This window comes from Salvelinus namaycush, chromosome 9, assembly GCF_016432855.1.
Source record: "Salvelinus namaycush isolate Seneca chromosome 9, SaNama_1.0, whole genome shotgun sequence".
NCBI classification, from domain to species: domain Eukaryota; kingdom Metazoa; phylum Chordata; class Actinopteri; order Salmoniformes; family Salmonidae; genus Salvelinus; species Salvelinus namaycush.
This window is the reverse complement of record NC_052315.1, coordinates 45493761-45514779: the sequence shown is the minus strand read 5'-3', so window position 1 is coordinate 45514779 and position 21019 is coordinate 45493761. Positions and strand designations below refer to the sequence as shown.

The 21019-nt window shown below is 42.8% G+C and overlaps 1 protein-coding gene across 1 annotated transcript in view; it reads left to right on the top strand.

Moving 5' to 3' along the window:
- LOC120054130 (spondin-1-like) overlaps positions 1-21019 on the top strand; it is a 138466-nt gene that overhangs the window by 33192 nt on the left and 84255 nt on the right. Inside the window, exons 4-5 of the mRNA XM_039001543.1 lie at positions 20258-20331; positions 20675-20797. Of these exons, the coding sequence (XP_038857471.1) occupies positions 20258-20331; positions 20675-20797 (197 nt within the window). The remainder of the gene's footprint in view (positions 1-20257; positions 20332-20674; positions 20798-21019) is intronic.

Sequence of the window (21019 nt, the reverse complement as noted above, 5' to 3'; positions counted from 1 at the left end):
CTGCGCCACCCGGGAGGCCCCTAGCTTAATTAATTTGATTAATATTATAGTGTTTCTATTCCAAGAAAAGCGAAAAAGAAAACCCTCAGGGTTTCCGTTAGGAAAATATGGCACTGTACAACGTGACGGGTCGGGAGTAGGCTACAGTACTAAGAGCATAACATTTCCACACCCTAATTGTCGTCTAACCAATACCCAAACTGAGATTCAGTGAAAATTAAAATCTCACTGATTTATCAAGACCAGTCCCCATGCTTGTCTCAGAGCAGCGCGAAGCAGTGCTGAAATACTGTAGTTGACCACAGTGGGGAGGCTATTTCTTCAAATCCTATTGCTTCTAACTTCAATATGGTTTTTAAATAAATAAGACCTACACCACTTTTAACAGCACATTACTCAACACTAGTGAGACTCATGTCGCCTACGGTAGGCCTACAGTATATCTAAAAATATTTTTTTTAATGACTTGACTCTCTGCCAATAATTTGATTTAGAGGATTGGAGGATTCTAAATTAATTTCTAAGGGGCATTTTTCGTTAGGGAAAATCTGACCTGTGAAAATATCTAAGGGACTTTTATATAATTCTAAATTAATAATAATAATAATATTTGTTTAAAAAATAACGATATTTTGGAGATTATTTTGTTTTCAAATAACCTAATGTGAGCGAGAAAAAGGCAATTCTTGAACAAGGGGTGATACATTCTTACTAATTTGTAAATAAAGCCAGTTTGTTATTAAGAATTATTTATTTCTGTTTTTAGAGGGAGAGAAACCAAAAGCGCACCGTCATCTCATGGGTCTCCCCGTCGCATATGGCACGGGTATCGAACCAGCATCTGTAGCAACGCAGTTTGCACTGCTGCACCACTCGGGAGGCCCCATCCACAAAGTTTAATGCTGATCAATTGCCTTGCACAAATAATCAAAATACAGAGAGGTGTTGGCAAGAGTCTATTGTCCTGCTAATAGCCCATAATGGGCTATTATAATACGTGGTGTCCAGGCCAGGATAACCAAAACATTTCTTTATTAAAGACTATCAGAAAGAATGTTGGTACTTATTTATTTTGATCCAAAGCCATGAATGAGTGAGTCACTCAGCTTTATTTAGGTGCCGAGGCTATATGACTGCTCCATCAAGTTGATTATTTAGCAGACATCACTTGCTTATATTCAGTCAACACATATTTTAAGAATATCATGTAATATAATTGAACATTTTCGTTTCTTTTAGAATAAAACCCTAGTGTAAAAACAGTTTTAGGAAGTAATACTGATGAGTAGAAACAAAAAAATAAGTGTATTTTTCCGGGTGTGCACGTGCAGGACAGAGGAAAAGTAATTCTTACACTATTGTTCTAAATTCAGGCACCTTCTTCATCCTCATCATTCAGTTAATTGAAATTCAATTTTGAAGTTGTGCACAATTATCAGTTTCTATTTGGTTTATGTCGCCCATTCATTGTCAGCTAGAGACACGTTAGCGCCTTGGGACCCAAAAGCATAATCAGTGCTCTAACTCCCCCTTGTGGTGGTCTGGAGAAATGAAGCAGTGACACAGTGTACCGTACTAAACCACAAGTCCCGCGGCATAATCTCAAAACTTTTAGTTGAGCGACCACTGTTCCATATCCCCCTCTATTCACACTATGTGCAGGAAGAACTACTTAGAAACCTTTCAAAAGGTCCAAAAAGACAAGATGGTCCGGTATGCCCACTTCTTTGCATGCTAGTGTCTCAATTATTAAAATGAATGTCCTTCCTCATATCAATTTTACGTGTTTCATGTTACCACTGCCTCCTCCTATAGACTGTTTGCCTTAATTTGACTATCTCATAAAGAAGTTAATTTGGGGGAGGGGGGGGGGGGGGGGGCACAGATTAAATACGCAACACTACAGAGAACAAAAGCATTAGGTGGACTTGTAGTTCCAAATTTCGAATTTTACCACCTGTCATTCCAAATGAATTTCCTGAAGACCTGGTTAAACCCAGAGGTGTCAGCTCCTTGGCTTACTATAGAAGAGTCAATAATTTATCCGATTAGATTAGAAGATTTATTTTCTGTATTGACTCCTAAAAAAAAAACAATTTATATCCATCTACACACAATAGCCCATAATGACGAAGCAAAACAGGTTTTTAGGCATTTTTGGAAATGTATTACAAATAAAAAAACGGACATATAACATAAGTATTCAGACCCTTTACTCAGTACTTTGTTGATGCACCATTGGTAGCGATAACAGCCTCAAGTCTTCTTGGGTTTGACGCTACAAGCTTAGCTCACCTGTATTTCGGGAGTTTCTCCCATTCTTCTCTATAGATCCTCTCAAGCTATAAGGTCTCCAATGCCAAAATAACATGCAAAACAGGCAACCCCAACTGCCCTGATTGACGAGTCACCACTGGTCGCTGCACAGCTATTTTTAGGTCTCTCCAGAGATGTTAGATCGGGTTCAAGTCCGGGCTCTGGCTGGGCCACTCAAGGACATTCAGAGACTTGCCCCAAAGCCACTCCTGCGTTGTCTTGGCTGTGTGCCTAGGGTCGTTGTCTTGTTGGAAGGTGAACCTTTTCCCCAGTCTGAGGTCCAGAGCGCTCTGGAGAAGGTTTTCCCTCGATCCTGACTAGTCTCACAGTCCCTGCCACTGAAAAACATCCCCACAGCATGATGCTGCCATCACCATGCTTCACCGTAGGGATGGGGCCAGGTTTTCTCCAGACGTGATGCTTGGCATTCAGGCCAAAGAGTTGTTTCTCATGGTCTGAGAGTCCTTTAGGCGCCTTTTGGCAAACTCCAAGTTGGCTGTCATGTGCCTTTTACTGAGGAGTGGCCTCTGTCTGGCCACTCTACCATAAAGGCCTGATTGGTGGAGTGCTGCATAGATGGCTGTTCTCCCATCTCCACAGAGGAACTCTGGAGCTCTGTCAGAGTGACCATCGCATTCTTGGTCACCTCCCTGACCAAGGCCCTTCTCCCCCGATTGCTCAGTTTGGCTGGGCAGCCAGCTCTAGGAAGAGTCTTGGTGGTTCCAAACTTCTTCCATTTAAGAATGATGGAGGCCAGTGTGTTCTTGGGGACCTTCAATGCTGCAGAAATATTTTGGTATCCTTCCCCAGATCTGTGCCTCGACACAATCCGGTCTCGACGCTCTACAGACAATTCCTTCGACCCCATGGCTTGGTTTTTGTTCTGACATGCATTGTCAACTGTGGGACCTTATATAGACAGGTGTGTGCCTTTCCAAATCATGTTCAGTCAATGGAATTTACCACAGGTGGACTACCAAGTTGTAGAAACATCTAAAGGATGATCAATTTAAACAGGATGCACCTAAGCTCAATCTCAAGTCTCATAGCTAAGGGTCTGAATTTGCTAAAACCTGTTTTCGCTCTGTCATTATGCGGTATTGTGTATAGATTGATGACAAACATGTATTTAATACATTTTAGAATAAGGCTGTAACGTAACAAAATGTGGGAAAGTCAAGGGCTCTGAATACCTTCCGAATGCACTGTATATCAGATTCTTGGTATTTATACTTTCAAAGACATATTCAATGTGAATGGACTCCTCAGTTTCTAGGAAATTCGCCAGTGTTTTAATGTCCCAGGTTCATCATTTTGCGTTTACCTTCAACTTCACCTATCTATTCGAGCCTATGGGGTCCTCTGTGGAGCAGAATTACCAGATTTACCGGTACACCCATTAGTCAAACTTCTAACGAACAGATGATCCTCAGAATAAGTTGTTTCTTATGTCTATAGTCAATTAATTCTAGCAGCACAAAAACAATTAATTCTATCCACTGTATGGGAAAAAGATTTGACACTTTCTGACAGACAGACAAGTTGGGAGACAGTATGGAAAAATATATTTTGATCATCTAAAGGCTGAATCTGAGCCTGGTAACCTGTGCGTTACGGGATAAGTCTGGTTTTGCCAGATGAGAGTTTTTCCTTTTGAATGCTGACATTTTAAAGTCATACGTTTTGTAAATATTTGTAAATATCAAAATCATATTGAAACACCAGCGCTGTGAAAATAAATGCAACATCCATTTGCACCTCTAGCTGCCTCCTGCTGAATCTATGTCATTTTGACTGCTAGAAGGTACCTATTTTACGCTAGGATATACCCATGCCCTCCGGTACTTTTCTCAAGGTACCTAGTCAAGAGGTCAGTTCAAGAGGAGAGTAAGAGGTGATACTCATACTTCCCACTGGGGCCCTTTCTGGGGTAGTTTTCTGGGGTAGTAGCTTGATGCACTGGAATTTCATGGTAACACAATCCTCAATTTCTCTTTGCATAACAGGCCAATAAAAGGACTGTTCATCTGTAGCCCTCCGGTAGAATCAGGTGTTTATTTGAACCTGCTCCCCTGAACAGTACACCTCCTTCCAGATACAGTTTGTTCCATTCATGGAGGTATTTTCTCAGAGCAGTGCTCTAGTTTGTCCATTGCTGACCAAGTGGTTGATTGTTCTCTCTGAGGAGCTTGAGCAGTGGGCCTATAGTGGGATCTTCCTCTTGAGCTCTCCGGATCTTGTTGTTGGTCACAGCCGGCAGCAGCATTTCAGTCTTTTCTCCAACGGGACAGAACTGGATGTTCAAGGAAGCCAGCCAAGAGGACTCATTCTCTGCCATCCTACTCCCCTGCCAAATGGCTGAGATTGTCTCCTGTGACAATTCCTTGTCAACCACCTACAAATGCCCCTCCAGAGTCACAGGCAGTTGTGACAGTGTCTGCATCAGCATTAGTTTGTCCTGGCCTATACTTTGTTAAATAAAAAATCGTCCAGCTCTCCCACCCATCTATGCCCATTGGCATTCATCTTAGCAGTGCTCATAACATAAATCAAGGGGTTATTCAAATCAAATCAAATGTATTTATATAGCCCTTCTTACATCAGCTGATAAATCAAAGTGCTGTACAGAAACCCAGCCTAAAACCCCAAACAGCAAGCAATGCAGGTGTAGAAGCACGGTGACTAGGAAAAACTCCCTAAAAAGGCCAAAACCTAGGAAGAAACCTAGAGATGAACCAGGCTATGAGGGGTGGCCAGTCCTCTTCTGGCTGTGCCGGGTGGAGATTATAACAGAACATGGCCAAGATGTTAAAATGTTCATAAATGACCAGCATGGTCAAATAATAATAATCACAGTAGTTGTCGAGGGTGCAACAAGTCAGCACCTCAGGAGTAAATGTCAGTTGGCTTTTCATAGCTGATCATTGAGAGTATCTCTACCGCTCCTGCGGTCTCTAGAGAGTTGAAAACAGCAGGTCTGGGACAGGTAGCACGTCCGGTGAACAGGTCAGGGTTCCATAGCCGCAGGCAGAACAGTTGAAACTGGAGCAGCAGCACGGCCAGGTGGACTGGGGACAGCAAGGAGTCATCATGCCAGGTAGTCCTGAGGCATGGTTCTCGGGCTCAGGTCCTCCGAAAGAGAGAATTAGAGAGAGCATACTTAAATTCACACAGGACACCGAATAAGACAGGAGAAATACTCCAGATATAACAGACTGACCCTAGCCCCCCGACACATAAACTACTGCAGCATAAATACTGGAGGCTGAGACGGGAGGGGTCAGGAGACACTGTGGCCCCATCCGAGGATACAGGCAGGATATAACCCCACCCACTTTGCCAAAGCACAGCCCCCACACCACTAGAGGGATATCTTCAACCACCAACTTACCATCCTGAGACAAGGCCGAGTAGAACACAGCTCCCAAACCTTCACCTGGCGCATCTGTGTGAAGGACAAATGGAAGTTCAAATTCTGAAAAGGTAATTGGTGGGCTGCTGAGTAGGTCTATGAGCCGGTTTATGGTTTGTAGATGTTTGGCTGTCCAGTTCACCAGTGCTGTTGATGGGAGTTGGCCTATGTCTGAATGTTTGTTTCGTTTTGGATTTCTTCTTGACAGCTGGGAGTGTCAGGTCACCTGTTTTTTTGGTGGTTTTGGAGCAATTCATACAACGCTTTGGCAATTCTGGAAAAGTCCTGGATGTATGATCTCTAGTAACCCACAAAACCCAATAGCTACAAACCTGTTGGATGCATTTGCAGTTTGTTTTGGTTGTGTTTCAGATTATTTTGTGCCTTATAGAAATTATGGTAAATAATCTATTGTGTCGTTTTGGAGTCACTTTTATTGTAAATAAGAATAAAATATGTTTCTAAATACTTCTACATTAATATGGATGCTTCCATGATTACAGGTCATCCTGAATGAATATAATGATGAGTGAGAAAGTTAGAGGATGAAAAATCATACCCCCAAGACATGCTAATTTATTGGTTGGAACCCTGTGGTCCTAGACACCTCCTTCATTCCCTTTGACTATCTCTCCTTTTGTGTTTTCTCTCCACCATTAACCATCGCATCAATATCATCTTTCAAGTTAAGTGGTATTGAGAAGCCTTGATCCTCTGATTCCATCAATGCAGAGAAGCTTAACCGTATGTTGATATACTCAAACAGTTCATCACAGTCATTTGTCTCTGGAATGCTGTCTCCCTTTCAACTAAAGGTGCCACTGCTTGCAGCTCCAGTTCATTTAACTGTTGTGGACAACTACTTGAAACTTCACACCGTAGGTCTACACGTAGACTAGTTCTGTCCTGCTGTTGATCGCTGTGCTGAAGTTGTAGCAGGCTGGTTGTCTCCTCACTCCACTGTAGCAATCCCGGATGAGCCCCCACAATGTCTGGGGCCTGAAATGATATGACAGGAAAGCAGGATCTGATGTAGTGTCTTTTACTGCATCAGCTTCATGAGTTGTCCATACAGATTCATTTCATAGGGTTCAACAATTCATTAGAACAAATAACACAACATAGCAAAGAGCCAACTGAATAAATAGACAAACTGGAATACAGGTATCTAGGCTAGCTAGCCATAAAGAAAACAACTTCAGTTGCTATGGTAGCTAGGAACCTAAAAGATTTGCTAAATGTAGCAACAAACTCCAAAATACAGATCTGCCACCTCTCACACAGTGGTGATTTTAGCATGTAAATCTTGGTGAGGCAAACTCAATAATGTTTTTAGATGCATGCCAGTAAAGCCACTACACAGCACCAAACAATACATGAATTGCACTATAACCGTGACAAACAGTGCGCACAAACTGTTAGGGCCTACATAAAGCTGTCTCAACAGCAAAGTTTTTTTTTTGCACCATGGAGTAAATACTTACCACTGCTTCACCTGGCTATCAGCGGAGCCTTGTCTGGCAGAGAAACAGTTCATTCAGCCTCATTTACTGCATAAAAAAAAAACTGCTGATATGGCTGACTTGCTTTAAACAAATGTGGTCTCTACTGACAATTGAGATGTACAAACTATGGAATAAGGGGAGGACGAGCTGATAAGAGGCAATCCGTAATTTCGATTAAGACAATGAGTGAGCTAGGACAGACTTAGTAATTATAAATATTTGTTGAGCACTTGTATAATGTACAGCAACAGAATTCAGAACATGGGCTATTCTTACAGTATTCTCCCTCTACACCAACTCAGAACCGTAGAATAAAGAAACAAGGCATATAAGCACATAATGAGAGCTCTTACAATATTTGATGATGACATTTCTCTAAAACAGGCTATAGGCTAAATGTGCACCACCAAATCAGAACAGTAGGCTAATTTATGAGGGGAAAGGGAGAAAATTATTAAGGTGAGGCACATGGGCTACTAACGGCTTGCTACACAACATACACTTAGTATTACTTTCTTAACTAAAGTATACATATCTTCCTGGCATATTACGTCATGTATGCAGCAGCATACAAGACATTTTTGGACTCACCTTGTTTTGATGTGCTCACTTGAACAGGAAGGTGGTGCGTTGGTCCTTTGTGGAAAATGTTATCAAACTTTGTCATCAAAGTCTGGCATTCTCTGGATTTATGGTGCTTTCAAGACAACTGGGAACTCAGAAAAAAACAAGGTTGAATAATGACGTCAGTGATCTTCAGGTCGGAGCTCTAGAAAGAGGCCCGAGTTCCCAACTTGGAATTCCGAGTTGGATAACCATTCAAAACGTATTTCCCCAGTCGGACCTCATTTTCGTCTGAGTTCTCAGTTGTCTTGAACTCACTGAAGTCTGAGATTTACGAGTTCCGAGTTGTTTCGAACACGGCAGAAGTCATGCTGGATTGACAGCATGGCCAATGTGAATGTTTATCCTTTTAAGCTTGGAAAAGAGACCCTTAAACCTAGACTTGGACCACACACTTGGACCACACTATCACTAGTCTGAATAGTAGGCTAGTGATTGCTTTGAATGCTTGCAGGTAGTCACAGATGCCTTCCAAATCACTCATTGTTGAATTTGCAATTTCCAACTTGTTGTGTAATGTTTATGTCCAGTGGCCGATGAGCACCGATACATTTTATCTATAATTTCCCTCCAGAATTTCTCTTCATATGACAAGGATGGAAAAGGATTTGCCAGTAGATTGTTGACTTGATTCATGATGATGACTGCTAGCAAAATTTTTGAAAGTATGGTATTGCTACTGTAAATATAACATAATTAGCCGTAATTTTCTGTGTCCAATTTATCTGAGCCTTCTTGGATGGGCGCATCTAATGTAATTCTATGGCAGTACCCAAGAGACTTGAATTTTCGAGCTCTACCCGTATTGTCCCCATGAGTGACGGAACACTGAGCCAATTACGGCGCAACTAGAGAGCATTACCAACCCCTTATTTTTCACTGACTGCCCCATCACCACAGAAAGCACTGAGCTAGGCTGAAAAACCTGCATTTTTTGGAGCTGCCTTAAGCAAGACAGCAAACTGTCTTTATTAACTGAATGATTTAAAAACATTTTTTTTTTTTTACATTGTCTGCAAACTGATATGTGACACGTATAAATGCCAAAATAACATGCAAAAAACGTATTTTTTTACTCTAAACAGGTGGGGCTCAAAACAGGTAGGGCTCTGCCTCACCTTCCCTGAATGACGGGTCGCCACTGTTTCACGCATTGGGCGTGAGACACGTATTTGACCCTCATCTCACGCTCACATGCCACACCTCATGCATTAAAAAGTACTGCCTTTTGGCCTCCCGAGTGGTGCAGTGGTCTAAGGCACTGCATCACACTACAGTTTGGGGTTCGATCCATGACCGGATGTCCCATAGGACGGCGCACAATTGACCCAGCGTCGTCTGGGTTAGGGGAGGGTTTGGCCGGGGGGGCTTTACTTGGCTCATCGCAGTCTAGCGACTCCTTGTGGCGGACCGGGCTCCTGCAGGCTTATGATCGTCAGTTGAGCGATGTTTCCTCCGACACATTGGTACAGCTGGCTTCCGGGTTAAGCGGGAGGGTGTTAAGAAGCACGGCTTGGCGGGTCATGTTTCAGGGAGCGCATGACTCAAACTTCACCTCTCCCGAGCACTGAGTTGCAGTGACGAGACAAGATCGGAATCACGGAATTGGGGAGAAAAAGGTGGTTAAAAAAAAGTACTGCTCTTATTTTTGTAATTGGTCTAATTGTATAGTCAGTGCGTTAACTTTTCAACTGTGCCTCCAGTTTCAACTGTGCCTCACGAGTTAAAACTTCTTTGGGATAGGGGGCAGTATTTTGACGTCCGGATGAAAAGCGTGTCCAAAGTAAACTGCCTGCTACTCAGGCTCAGAAGCTAAGATATGCGTATTAGTAGTAGATTTGGATGAAAAACACTCTGAAGTTTCTAAAACTGTTTGAATCATGTCTGTGAGTATAACAGAACTTATTTGGCAGGGGAAACCCCGAGGACAAACCATTCAGAATTCATTTTTTTGAGGTCACTCTATTTTCAATGATTTTTCATTGGGAATCCAGATTTCTAAGTGACTTTCTTGCAGTTTCTATCACTTCCACTGGATGTCAACAGTCTTTAGAAATTGGTTGAGGTTTTTCCTTTGAGAAAGGAAGAAGTAGCACTGTTCAGAACGAGGGTAGAGGGAAGTTTAATCTTTGTTAGAGGCGCGTGACCTGAAAGCTCGCTACACTTTATTTTCCTCCGGTATTGAACACAGTATATCCAGTCTTAAATTTTATTGATTATTTACGTTAAAAAAGACCTAAAGTTGTATTAGGAAAGTGGTTTGAAATGTTTGGACAAAGCTTACAGGTAACTTATGAGATATTTTGTAGTCATGTTGCGTGAGTTGGAACCAGTGTTTTTCTGGATCAAACGCGCCAAATAAATTGACATTTTGGATATATATCGACGGAATTAATCGAACAAAAGGACCATTTGTGATGTTTATGGGACATATCGGAGTGCCAACAGAAGAAGCTCGTCAAAGGTAAGGCATGAATTATATCTTTATTTCTGCGTTTTGTGTTGCGCCTGGAGTGTTGAAATATGATTGTCTGTGTTTGTTTGCTGGGGTGCTATCCTCAGATAATAGCATCGTTTGCTTTCGCCGTAAAGTCTTTTTGAAATCTGACACGTTGGCTGGTTTCACAACAAGTGTAGCTTTATTTGGTGTATTGCATGTGTGATTTCATGAAAGTTAAATTTTTATAGTAATTTATTTGAATTTGGCGCTCTGCATTTTCACTGGATTTTAGCCAGGTGGGACGCTAATGTCCCACCTATCCCAGAGAGGTTTTAAACATGCATCTCTCTCATATAGAATAAGGAATCACGTCTGCTCTATTTGTGGTATTTCTATCTGCAACTTTCGAGAATGTTTTCATACTAAACATGGCCATGTCCTGCCACAGAACTGTGAACCGCGGCACATTGAAGCAAATTATTTGTCTAGGTATGTAAGGGATCAAGAGGATTGAATGCGCTTCTTAAAGAAACGGCCCTCAAGGTTAGAGTGGAGCAGACGCAGCTGAATGGAGAGAGAGAATGTTCTCCTCTGAGTTTATAAAACTGTAGAAAGAGCAGCATGGTAGCACTGTTGTCTTGTATAATGTTGTCAACAAATTAGGTTGCTGTTACTCGCGTCCCAAATGCAGAATGTTGCCTTTTGACATCATGTGCTAAAGTCGATTTAATCCACACTTGAATTAGCCTGGTCCCCTCGTTTCGTGTTTGGCATTGAGCCTAAACTCCAGGGGGCTGTGACAACAAAAAGGCAACAGACAGTCCTACAGTGGGGTTTGAAATGATTGACACCCTTGATAAAAATGAGGAAAAATTACTCTATATATAATAAATTATTCAAACACTGAGCTACTGTATATTGTATGCTCACAAAAATAAGGAATTTATATTCCTTTGCTCAATTGCTCAGAGAAAGAAAGTAATATATTTCTGAAAAAGGTAGGGGTCAAAATCTATAGCTCTGATTTCAATACCTTCCGAGGATAATGGCACTGAGCCTTTTTCTAAATGTTTTGTAAATTGGAGAACACATTGGGAGTGATCTTAGACAATTCCTCCATACAGAATCCTTCCAGATCCTTAATATAATTTGTTTGCGCTTATGGACTGCCCTCTTCAGGTCAAACCACAGTTAACCATTTTATTCAGTCAACTTCGGCAACATACTAGGACGAGTCGCACTCTCACGACTTCGGTTAAAGAACTACAATCCCTCCCGACAAGGCCAATAAAATCTACTCCCCGCTGGAAGCCACAGGTGATAACAGTGATTCTCGGATTCATTCCATTAACTTTTACCGCCTCAGAAACCCGGATCCGGGATCACCCCCCACCCCCCCACACTGATTAGCATCGCTAGCATAGCGTCACAATTAAATAGTAGCATCTAAATATCATTAAATCACAAGTCCAAGACACCAAATGAAAGATACAGATCTTGTGAATAAAGCCACCATTTCAGATTTTTAAAATGTTTTACAGGGAAGACAAAATATGTAAATCTATTAGCTAACCCCGTTAGCAAAAGACACCACTTTTCTAACTCCATCAGTTTCTTACTCCATCAGGTGCTATCACCAATTCGGCCAAATAAAGATATTGATAGCCACTAACCAAGAAAAAACCTCATCAGATGACAGTCTGATAACATATTTATTGTATAGCATAGGTTTTGTTAGAAAAATGTGCATATTTCAGGTATAAATCATAGTTTGCAATTGCAGCCACCATCACAAATCTCCCCAAAGCGACTAGAATTACTACATAGAGCAACGTGTATTACCAATTTACTCATCATAAAACATTTCTTAAAAATACACAGCTCACAGCAATGGATAGACACAGATCTTGTGAATTCCGACAATATTTCAGATTTTCAAAGTGTCTTACAGCGAAAACACAATAAATCGTTATATTAGCATACCACATTTGCAAACGTTACCCGAGCATTGATTCAAGGCAAAATTAGCTATAGCGTTATCATCACCAAAATACATTAATTTTTTCACTAACCTTCTCAGAATTCTTCCGATGACACTCCTGTAACATCATATTACACAATCCATATAGAGTTTGATCGAAAATGTGCATATTTAGCGGCACAAATCGTGCTTACACAATGGAAATAGTGTCCAACTACTCAAGCAATCTGCCCGGCGCCATTTTGAAAATACAACTATTTTTATCGAAAACTATTCATAAACTTGACTAAAAAAATACAGGTTGGACATGAAATGAAAGATGCATTAGTTATTAATGCAACCGCTGAGTTAGATTTTTAAAATTAACGTTACTAGACATACAGTGTGCGTTACAGCCAGACTAGTGCCGCAATAATGGCGTCACTAGTCGCCATTATTGAGTTTACATTTTTCCACATAAAAACGGAATAACATCATAAATAGCTCTTACTTTTCGACGAGCTTCCATCAGAATCTTGGCCAAGTGGTCCTTTGTCCAAAAGAATCGTTGCTTGGTTGTAAAACGTTGCATTCAACTTCTGATATAGCAGCTAACAATAGCTAACAATAGCTATTTTGCCCCAACGTGTCCAAATCCTCAAGACGCAATACTGAGGAAATTCCGAAAAATAGCAATATACTCGCATAATCTGATATAACTCGGTTTAAAATAGCTTCGTTATGATGTTTCTAACACCTATATCGAATTAAATTACAGACGGATACATCTAAGGTTGATAACTGAGCGTTTGAAAATGGCATCCTGAGGTCCTTCTCTGCGCAATGGTCAGCGTCGAAAAGAAGGCGCACCTCACTCCTTGGCCTTTTATAACCTCTGAGAGCTACGTATAAAGCCCATTCCACTTCTCATTGGTTACTGACATCCAGGGGAAGGCGGGTGCAGTTCATGTCGTTCCATAGGATACACACAGACCTTTAAAACTGATCTGAGACCAGAGCTTCGCTCTCAGACCTTCGCAGTACCTGTCATGGATTTCGCTGTAGAAAGAGTTCTGGGTCACCCACAGACATAATTCCAACGGTTTATGAAACTAGAGAGTGTTTTCTATCCAATAGAATTAATAATATGCATATTGTACGAGCAAGAATTGAGTACGAGGCAGTTTAATTTGGCAACACCCAGAAAAAAAAAATGCTAACTGCTCCCCCTATTGACAAAAGGTTAATTATTCCGCTCTTCACCTCGGTGTGAACAGGAATGAACGATTCATGCTACTAAAACAAACAAATAGATAACGAGACTGTCTTACGTTGCGGCAACTAAACTGTCCCATAGTGGTGGAATGACTAAGCCAGTTTTGGGGTCGAGATCATGCCCCCATTCATGCAGACATCTTTCTCTGAAAGATACTCACAATCTATGTGTAGTTTGTCTCGGCTTGGAGCATGATCAGGCAGCCCTCGCTCGAACCAGTTTGTGTGCACATTGCCACGTACTGTGTACAACCTCCCCTCGGTCCCTGGTAGCATTATTGAGGAAGCTTGCAATTAACAATGGCAACTTTCCGTTCCCAGTTGCCGATACTCGGCTGGGACTGAGGTGCAGGAAGCGGAGATGGATTGGGTGATTGGAGCAAATGTCTTGTCTGTGTGGGGTATGTGATGGCTGCCTGCACCCAACCTGGCTCCTGTGCACTCTGTCGCCGGTTACAGGAGGCTACTCGAAGAGAGAGGGTGGCCAGGTTCGTTAGGTACTGAACCTGGGAGGAGAGGCAAGCACCGCTTGACTCTCTTCCCAGACTTGTTGATGAAGGGTCCGGTCCCACCTCGATGATCCGGTCCTATGTGAACTTTTCGAGACCAGGCTAGCTAAACGAATGCTACATAGCGTGCTAGCCAGGTTGGCTAACTCTCTGAGGTGAGCTAGCTATTACTAGCTATTTCTGCATCCCCACGGTAGAGTTGCTGGGGTAGCTCTCTTGTTTAGTATTATACAAATCTTTAAGTCGCTCGGCAGGGCCGACGTAGATCTTTGCGCAACGCGAGAAAACATAGTGTCATCTATTTTTCTCAATGAGGTACCTGAGTGCCCCGCTGGGAACAGATGCTCTGGCGTACCAGTGGCCTCGAACACTCCTTTACGTGATTCCGCCAGTGGTTCTGATTCAGCCCACGTTGAATTGGGTGCGCCGGGAGGGCTTAACATTGATTCATGTGGCTCCCCGTTGGCCCAGGCAGCCTTGGTTTGTGGTGATCATCTGCCTTTTAAGCGGGGACCCGTGGAAACTCCCATTGTGCCCACATGGGACTTGCCGCTGGTTTTGGATACACTGTATGTGGCCCCCTTTGATCCTCGGGAGTCGATGGATCTGAAGATCCTCTCTTACAAAACCTCCCTGCTCATGGCTTTGGCCTCAACTAAATGTGTTGGGGACTTCTGTACACTCTTCCTGTACTCTAAGGTGACGTTGCGTCCAAAAGTGGCCTTTGCCCCGAAAGTCATGGCTATGTCCTACAGGTCCTTAGCTTTTTGAGCTATTCGGTTTTGTGACCAACTTTTTGTCTGTTTTGCTAATCCAGGTCGCGGCAGGGTGCTCTCTAAGCAGCGTCTCTCCCACTGGATTGTAAAGGGTATGTCTCTGGCATATAGCAGCAAGGGGCAAATGTTACCTAGCGGTGTACGCACCCTCTCCGCTAGGGGTCTGGCATCGTCTTGGGTGTTGTTTAAAGGGTTGACTGTGGGAGATATTCCTGCTGCGGCGAGTTGGGCATCACCACACACTTTTTACTTTTATCGCTTGGATGTCACCGCTCCCAGTGTAACACACAGTGTAGGGGGAAAGTCACTAGGCAACACATTGTGTGCATAATACCCAGGCTGCTACATCTGGTGGGGTCAGGTCTGGGTGGTCTTCCATTGTCCAGTTCATTTAGTACCCATTGGGGTTGGATTGGCACGTGACTATATTTCCCCATAGCATGTGTACCGAAGTTGACTGACAAAGGGAAAGTAACGTTATGACTATAACTAATGTTCCCTGAAGGAGGGAACAAGGTACAACACCTGTCTGGCCCCGCTCCGCCCATACCTGGGCTCTGTGAAGTGCGGTATTAAATTGAAGGAATGAATCCGAGCCTCACGCTTATCATACAGCAAGTCATAGATTTCATTTGTAGATCCTTCAACCTAAGTCGTAAGAGTGCAACTCCCAATAGTATGTTTTGCCTTGTTTCCCTCCTTCAGGGAACAATAGTTAGTCATAATGTTACTTTTTCAATGGGTTTCAAGTCCGGAGACTGAGATGGCCATTGCAAAATGTTGATTTTATGGCCAATTAACCATTGTGATGTATGCTTGGGGTTATTGTCTTGCTGGAAGATCCACTTGTGGCCAAGTTTCAGCCTCCTGGCAGAGGCAACCAGGTTTATGGCTAAAATATCCTGGTACTGGGTGAAGTTCATGTTTTTCCGTTGACCTTAACAAGGGCCCCAGGACCAGTGGAAGCAAAATAGCATCAAAGACCTGATATGCCGATTGTGTCTTTGAAAATGAATATGAGGCTATGTATTTTTGCAGCCATTCATGGACAGTGTTGGATATTAAATGCTCCAGGCCTCAAATATCATTTTAGGACATTTTTGTATTGTGCACTTCCTAGGCAGAGATGGTAGGGGGACTCACAACTTATAAACACATTACATTTTGTCTATATAGAATAAGATGATGGCAAGGATCTTAAACTAATACTAATACTAGTACTTTGTTGAAGCACCTTTGGCAGCAATTACAGCCTCAAGTCTTCTTGGGTATGACGCTACAAGCTTGGCACAACTGTATTTGGGGAGTTTCTCCCATTCTTCTCTACAGATCCTCTCAAGCTCTGTCAGGTTGGATGGGGAGCGTTCCTGCACAGCTATTTTCTGGACTCTACCGAGATGTTTGATCGGGTTCAGGTCCGGGCTCTGGCTGGGCCACTCAAGGACATTCAGAGACTTGTCCCGAAGCAACTCCTGCATTGTCTTGCCTGTGTGCTTAGGGTTGTTGTCGTGTTGGAAGGTGAACTTTTGCCCCAGTCTGAGGTCCTGAGTGCTCTGGAGCAGGTTTTCATCAAGGATCTCTCTGTACATTGCTCCATTCATCTTTGCCTCCATCCTGACTAGTCTCCCAGTCCCTGCCGCTGAAAAACATCCCCACAGAATGATGCTGCCACCACCATGCTTCACCGTAGGGATGGTGCCAGGTTTCCTCCAGACGTGACACTTGGCATTCAGGCCAAAGAATCTTGGTTTCATCAGACCAGAGAATCTTGTTTCTTGTCTTTCGGTGCCTTTTGGCAAACTCCAAGCGGACTGTCATGTGCTTTTTACTGAGGAGTGGCTTCCGTCTGACCATTCTACCATAAAGGCCTGATTGGTGAAGTGCTGCAAAGATGGTTGTCCTTCTGGACAGTTCTCCTATTTCAACAGAGGAACTCTGGAGCTCTGTCAGAGTGACCATTGGGTTCCTGGTCACTTCCCTTACCAAGGCCCTTCTCCCCCATTTTCTCAGTTTGGCCACGATGCCAGCTCTAGGAAGAATCTTGGTGGTTCTAAACTTCTTCCATTTAAGAATGATGGAGGCCACGGTGTTCTTGGGTACCTTCAATGCTTCAGAAAATGTTGGGTACCCTTCCCCAGATCTGTGCCTCGACACAATCCTGTCTCAGAGCTCTACGGACAATTACTTCGACCTCATTGCTTGTTTTTTTGCTCTGACATTCTCTGTCAACTGTGGGACCTTATATAGACAGGTGTGTGCCTTTCCAAATTGAATTTACCACAGGTGGATTCCAAGTTGTAAAAACATTTCAAGGATGATCAATGAAAACAGGATGCAATAGCATAGCAAAGGGTCTGAATATTTATGTAAATAAGTTATTTCTGTTTTAAATTTGTAATAAATTTGCTAACATTTCTAAAAACCTGTTCGCTTTGTCATTATGGGATATTGTGTGTAGATTGAGGGAAAAAAATATTATTTTATCAATTTTAGAATAAGGCTGTAACGTAACAATGTGGAAAAGGTCAAGGGGTCTGAATACTTTCCGAATGCACTATGTGTGTGTGTGTTTATTTATTTATTTATTGGTCATAGGCCTAAGCCATGTCAAAATACGTAGAATTGCAGGAAATTAGCTTTAAAACTGTAACATTTTTCTGGGGGAGGACCCCCAAACCCCACATCTTGGGGTTGTGTCAGGGGGCAATGATTTTCAAGATAGAAAATCTCACTCCAAGCTTTCTTTGGAAGTTGGCAGCCAAGAAAATAGCACTTACATATGAAGCTGCATTTGGATATGAATTTCATAACCTGTTAGATATGTTATGAACTCGTTATCAGTAAGCCTCTTAACTGTAAACATGTTATACTGGCTAAAAACGAAAAAATGTACTGTCACAACAGCTAGTGAGCTAGCAGTCCGAATGCCCTTTAGCTGACCAATTCAACATTAGCTGATGAATTCTTGATTAAACAACACATTTTGTAAAGATCAACAGTTCATCACTGTTTCGACTATGTCTTCAAATGTTTATGTCTTCGTTAACATGTCATTTGTGGGGGATACTTGCTAGTACAGACCTAAAATGAATTGGCAGGAAAAGCACGATCAGATTTAGTGTCTTTTTATTGCATCGGCTTCATGAGTTGTGAAGCCAGGCGGCTAGGCGTTGCCTCAGTGGATTCCTAGAGTAGCTGCGCTACCCACGCACACACAAACTTGCATGATTAGCATAAAGGGAGAATAGGCAGCCTAGCCCTAATAATTCTCAAAAACGGTTGAAATTGGGTGTTAAATAACTATTTCCATGGCATATTGCTTGCTCACCTGAAAGCTCTTTATTATGTTAAGAAATGTGAAATTGAGGTGAGATCGAATTGGTGCATGAATACTGAACAATTAAGCTCTGCTGTATAGATATTTAAGAGATATTTATCCCTAACAAATCTTGTCTCTCCATCCCCTGCCCTGTATTTACCCTGCAAATAGTGCTTAGCTTCACTGACTTAGTGCTAGATGTAACTCACTCCTCTCTGCCTAGCTTTTTGAAGCTATATCCACAATAGTTATTTTTAATATATCTTCCCGTCCCATACGACAGATGGCTTATTGCAGTCCTGGTATTATTCCAATAAATGTTGCACTGAGAAACATCTGCTATGCAAATCCCGCCGTATTGCTGTCACTTTGTCTTTGCCTGTCAAATACAGCTACAGCTCTCTACCTCGTACCGGAGCGTTGGGCTGCCTGCCAGACAAAGGCCATGAAACACAGCTGCCAACTCTATCCACTGAACATCAAATAGAACTCAAATTACTGCTAGGAGAGGATCCAATTCTCCTCCCACTGAATCTCATAAAGGATATCACATTTAACAGCTGAGATCCCAACACGATGCTCCTCCTTCAACACTACAGAGTCCTGCCATTAGTGCTAGTTTATCTTGTATACTGAAATGTCAACGGCTATTATGTCATAGGGCACGGCATATAAAGCCCTTAGAGGTTTGACCTGAATAGTGTCTTAGAGTTGACGAAGAAGAAAGACAGACTCTCTTTTTGAGGGTGATGTTAAAAAACAGTGTTTGAGAGTCAGATGAAGAAGAACGAGAGATGAAGGTCTACATGGAGCTTCCGCTCTCTATAGCCACCCTCTCCCCAGTGACACAGAGATTGCAGGCGGGCAGCAGCGCCGGAGACATGCGGAGCCAGGGCCCACAGGCCTGTGTGTGGGACCACAACTAAAGGATCCTAAACACTCCCGCAGGAACTAATGTTGTGGACAGAAGCCCAGCCCAAACCGTTGGCGCGAAGAACATAACCATGGAGAGAGCCATGGAAGTCAGGGATATATTAACCAAAGATTACCCAACTGTAACTGGATCCCACTGATGCCAGCAAATATTAAGATATTTACTTTGGGTTAAAGTCATTAACTTGATGCACCTGTATCACATTTTATTTATTTATATAACTAGGCAAGTCAGTTAAGAACAAATTCTTATTTTCAATGATGGCCTAGGAACAGTGGGTTAACTGCCTTGTTCAGAGGCAGAACGACAGATTTTTACCTTGTCAGCTCAGAGATTCGATCTTGCAACCTTTCGGTTACTAGTCCAGTGCTCTAACCACTAGGCTACCTGCCACCCCATTTTAAAATGAAATGATAGTGAAAATGATGTATTATAACATGCAAAGTCCCCGCTGAGCTCCATACAATGTAACTGTGGCCTTTAGAACAGCTGTATGGCTGAGGATATATATCAAAAGATTCAGTTGTGGAGAAAAGTTTGGGCTTGAGTTTGTCTGTTTGGAGAAACACATGTACGTGTCGTGGCCTCAGATCCCGTGGTTTGATGAGACTATCACAATTTTATCTTTTGTCTTTTACCCCCCAAAAAGTTTTTGTCTGCTGAGAATAGTCTCTCCTGGGAGACGAGCTGTAGAGAGTGTGAGACAGAGTAGTCATACAGTATCTGTCAGAGTTTTGATGGACTGTCCTGAGGATCAGCCTCAGTCTGGCTCTCTGCACATTGGTATTCTGCTGAGGTTGATGGGGAGCAGGTCTGGCAGTGCCTCTGGCGTGCGCTCTGACGGGGCGGATTTTACCACCTCTCCTCAGGGGAAACAGACAGTCAGTGCCTCTTGCACTCCTCACGTAACCTTGTAAAACCGTCCGGAAGTCTCGCAAGCTTACATTATTTTTCGCTACAGCGCATCGGTAATCAGCCTGGTAATTACGAGGCTCCTCCTCATGCACTGCGTGTGTGTTTGTGTGTGTGTGTGTGTGTGTGTGTGTGTGTGTGTGTGTGTCTGTGTGTGCGTGTGCGTGTGTGTGTGTGTGTGTGTGTTCACCCCTGGGAGTTGTGAGCTAACATGAGCGCTGTATTGCATTGTGCTGTCAGTGAATAGAAGGAATGCTATTCTTTCTCCTCTGCAGAGCCAGCATTGTGCAGAAGAGGATCATTTACTTCCAGGATGAAGGTTCCCTCACTGTCAGACTGTGTGAGAAAGGTACAGCATATCTGTCCTATACGAATATTACTTCTCACGGAACAGCCCAATGCTTTTATATGATCTGTTACTGTAGTAGATTATAATGGAGATATTGTATGTAGTCATATTCAAAAATTATATTCGGTCAAGCAAGATCACCATTCTTATCTTCACTTTGTGTGTGTGTGTGTGTGTGTGTGTGTGTGTGTGTGTGTGTGGGGGGGTTGAGGGGTCGTGTGTGTGTGTGTGTGTGTGTGTGTGTGTGTGTGTGTGTGTGTGTGTGTGTGTGTGTGTGTGTGTGTGTGTGTGTGTGTGTGTGTGTGTGTGTGGGGGTGGGTGTGTGTGGGTGGGTGTGTTTCAGAGGCTGTGTTTGGGGAGACCACAGAGAAGCCCCCTCCGGAATGCTGTGCCTGTGGGACGGCCAAGTACAGAGTCACCTTCTATGGGAACTGGTCAGAGAAAATTCACCCTAAAGACTACCCCAGTAAGTCCTTCACTGCAGTCATGTATGTACACCCTCGCACACTGCCATTGCTGTCCAACTTCCCACCTGTTGCTCAACTGTCCGTTTGCTCTGGAGTGTGAAAGGATCTGCACCATTTATAGTCATTAAGCAAGACATTATGGTTTTGGAAGAAACACAAAAAGATGACATTTCACCCTGGACATATTTAGACTGTCTGTTGACTAGAGTAACATACTGCAG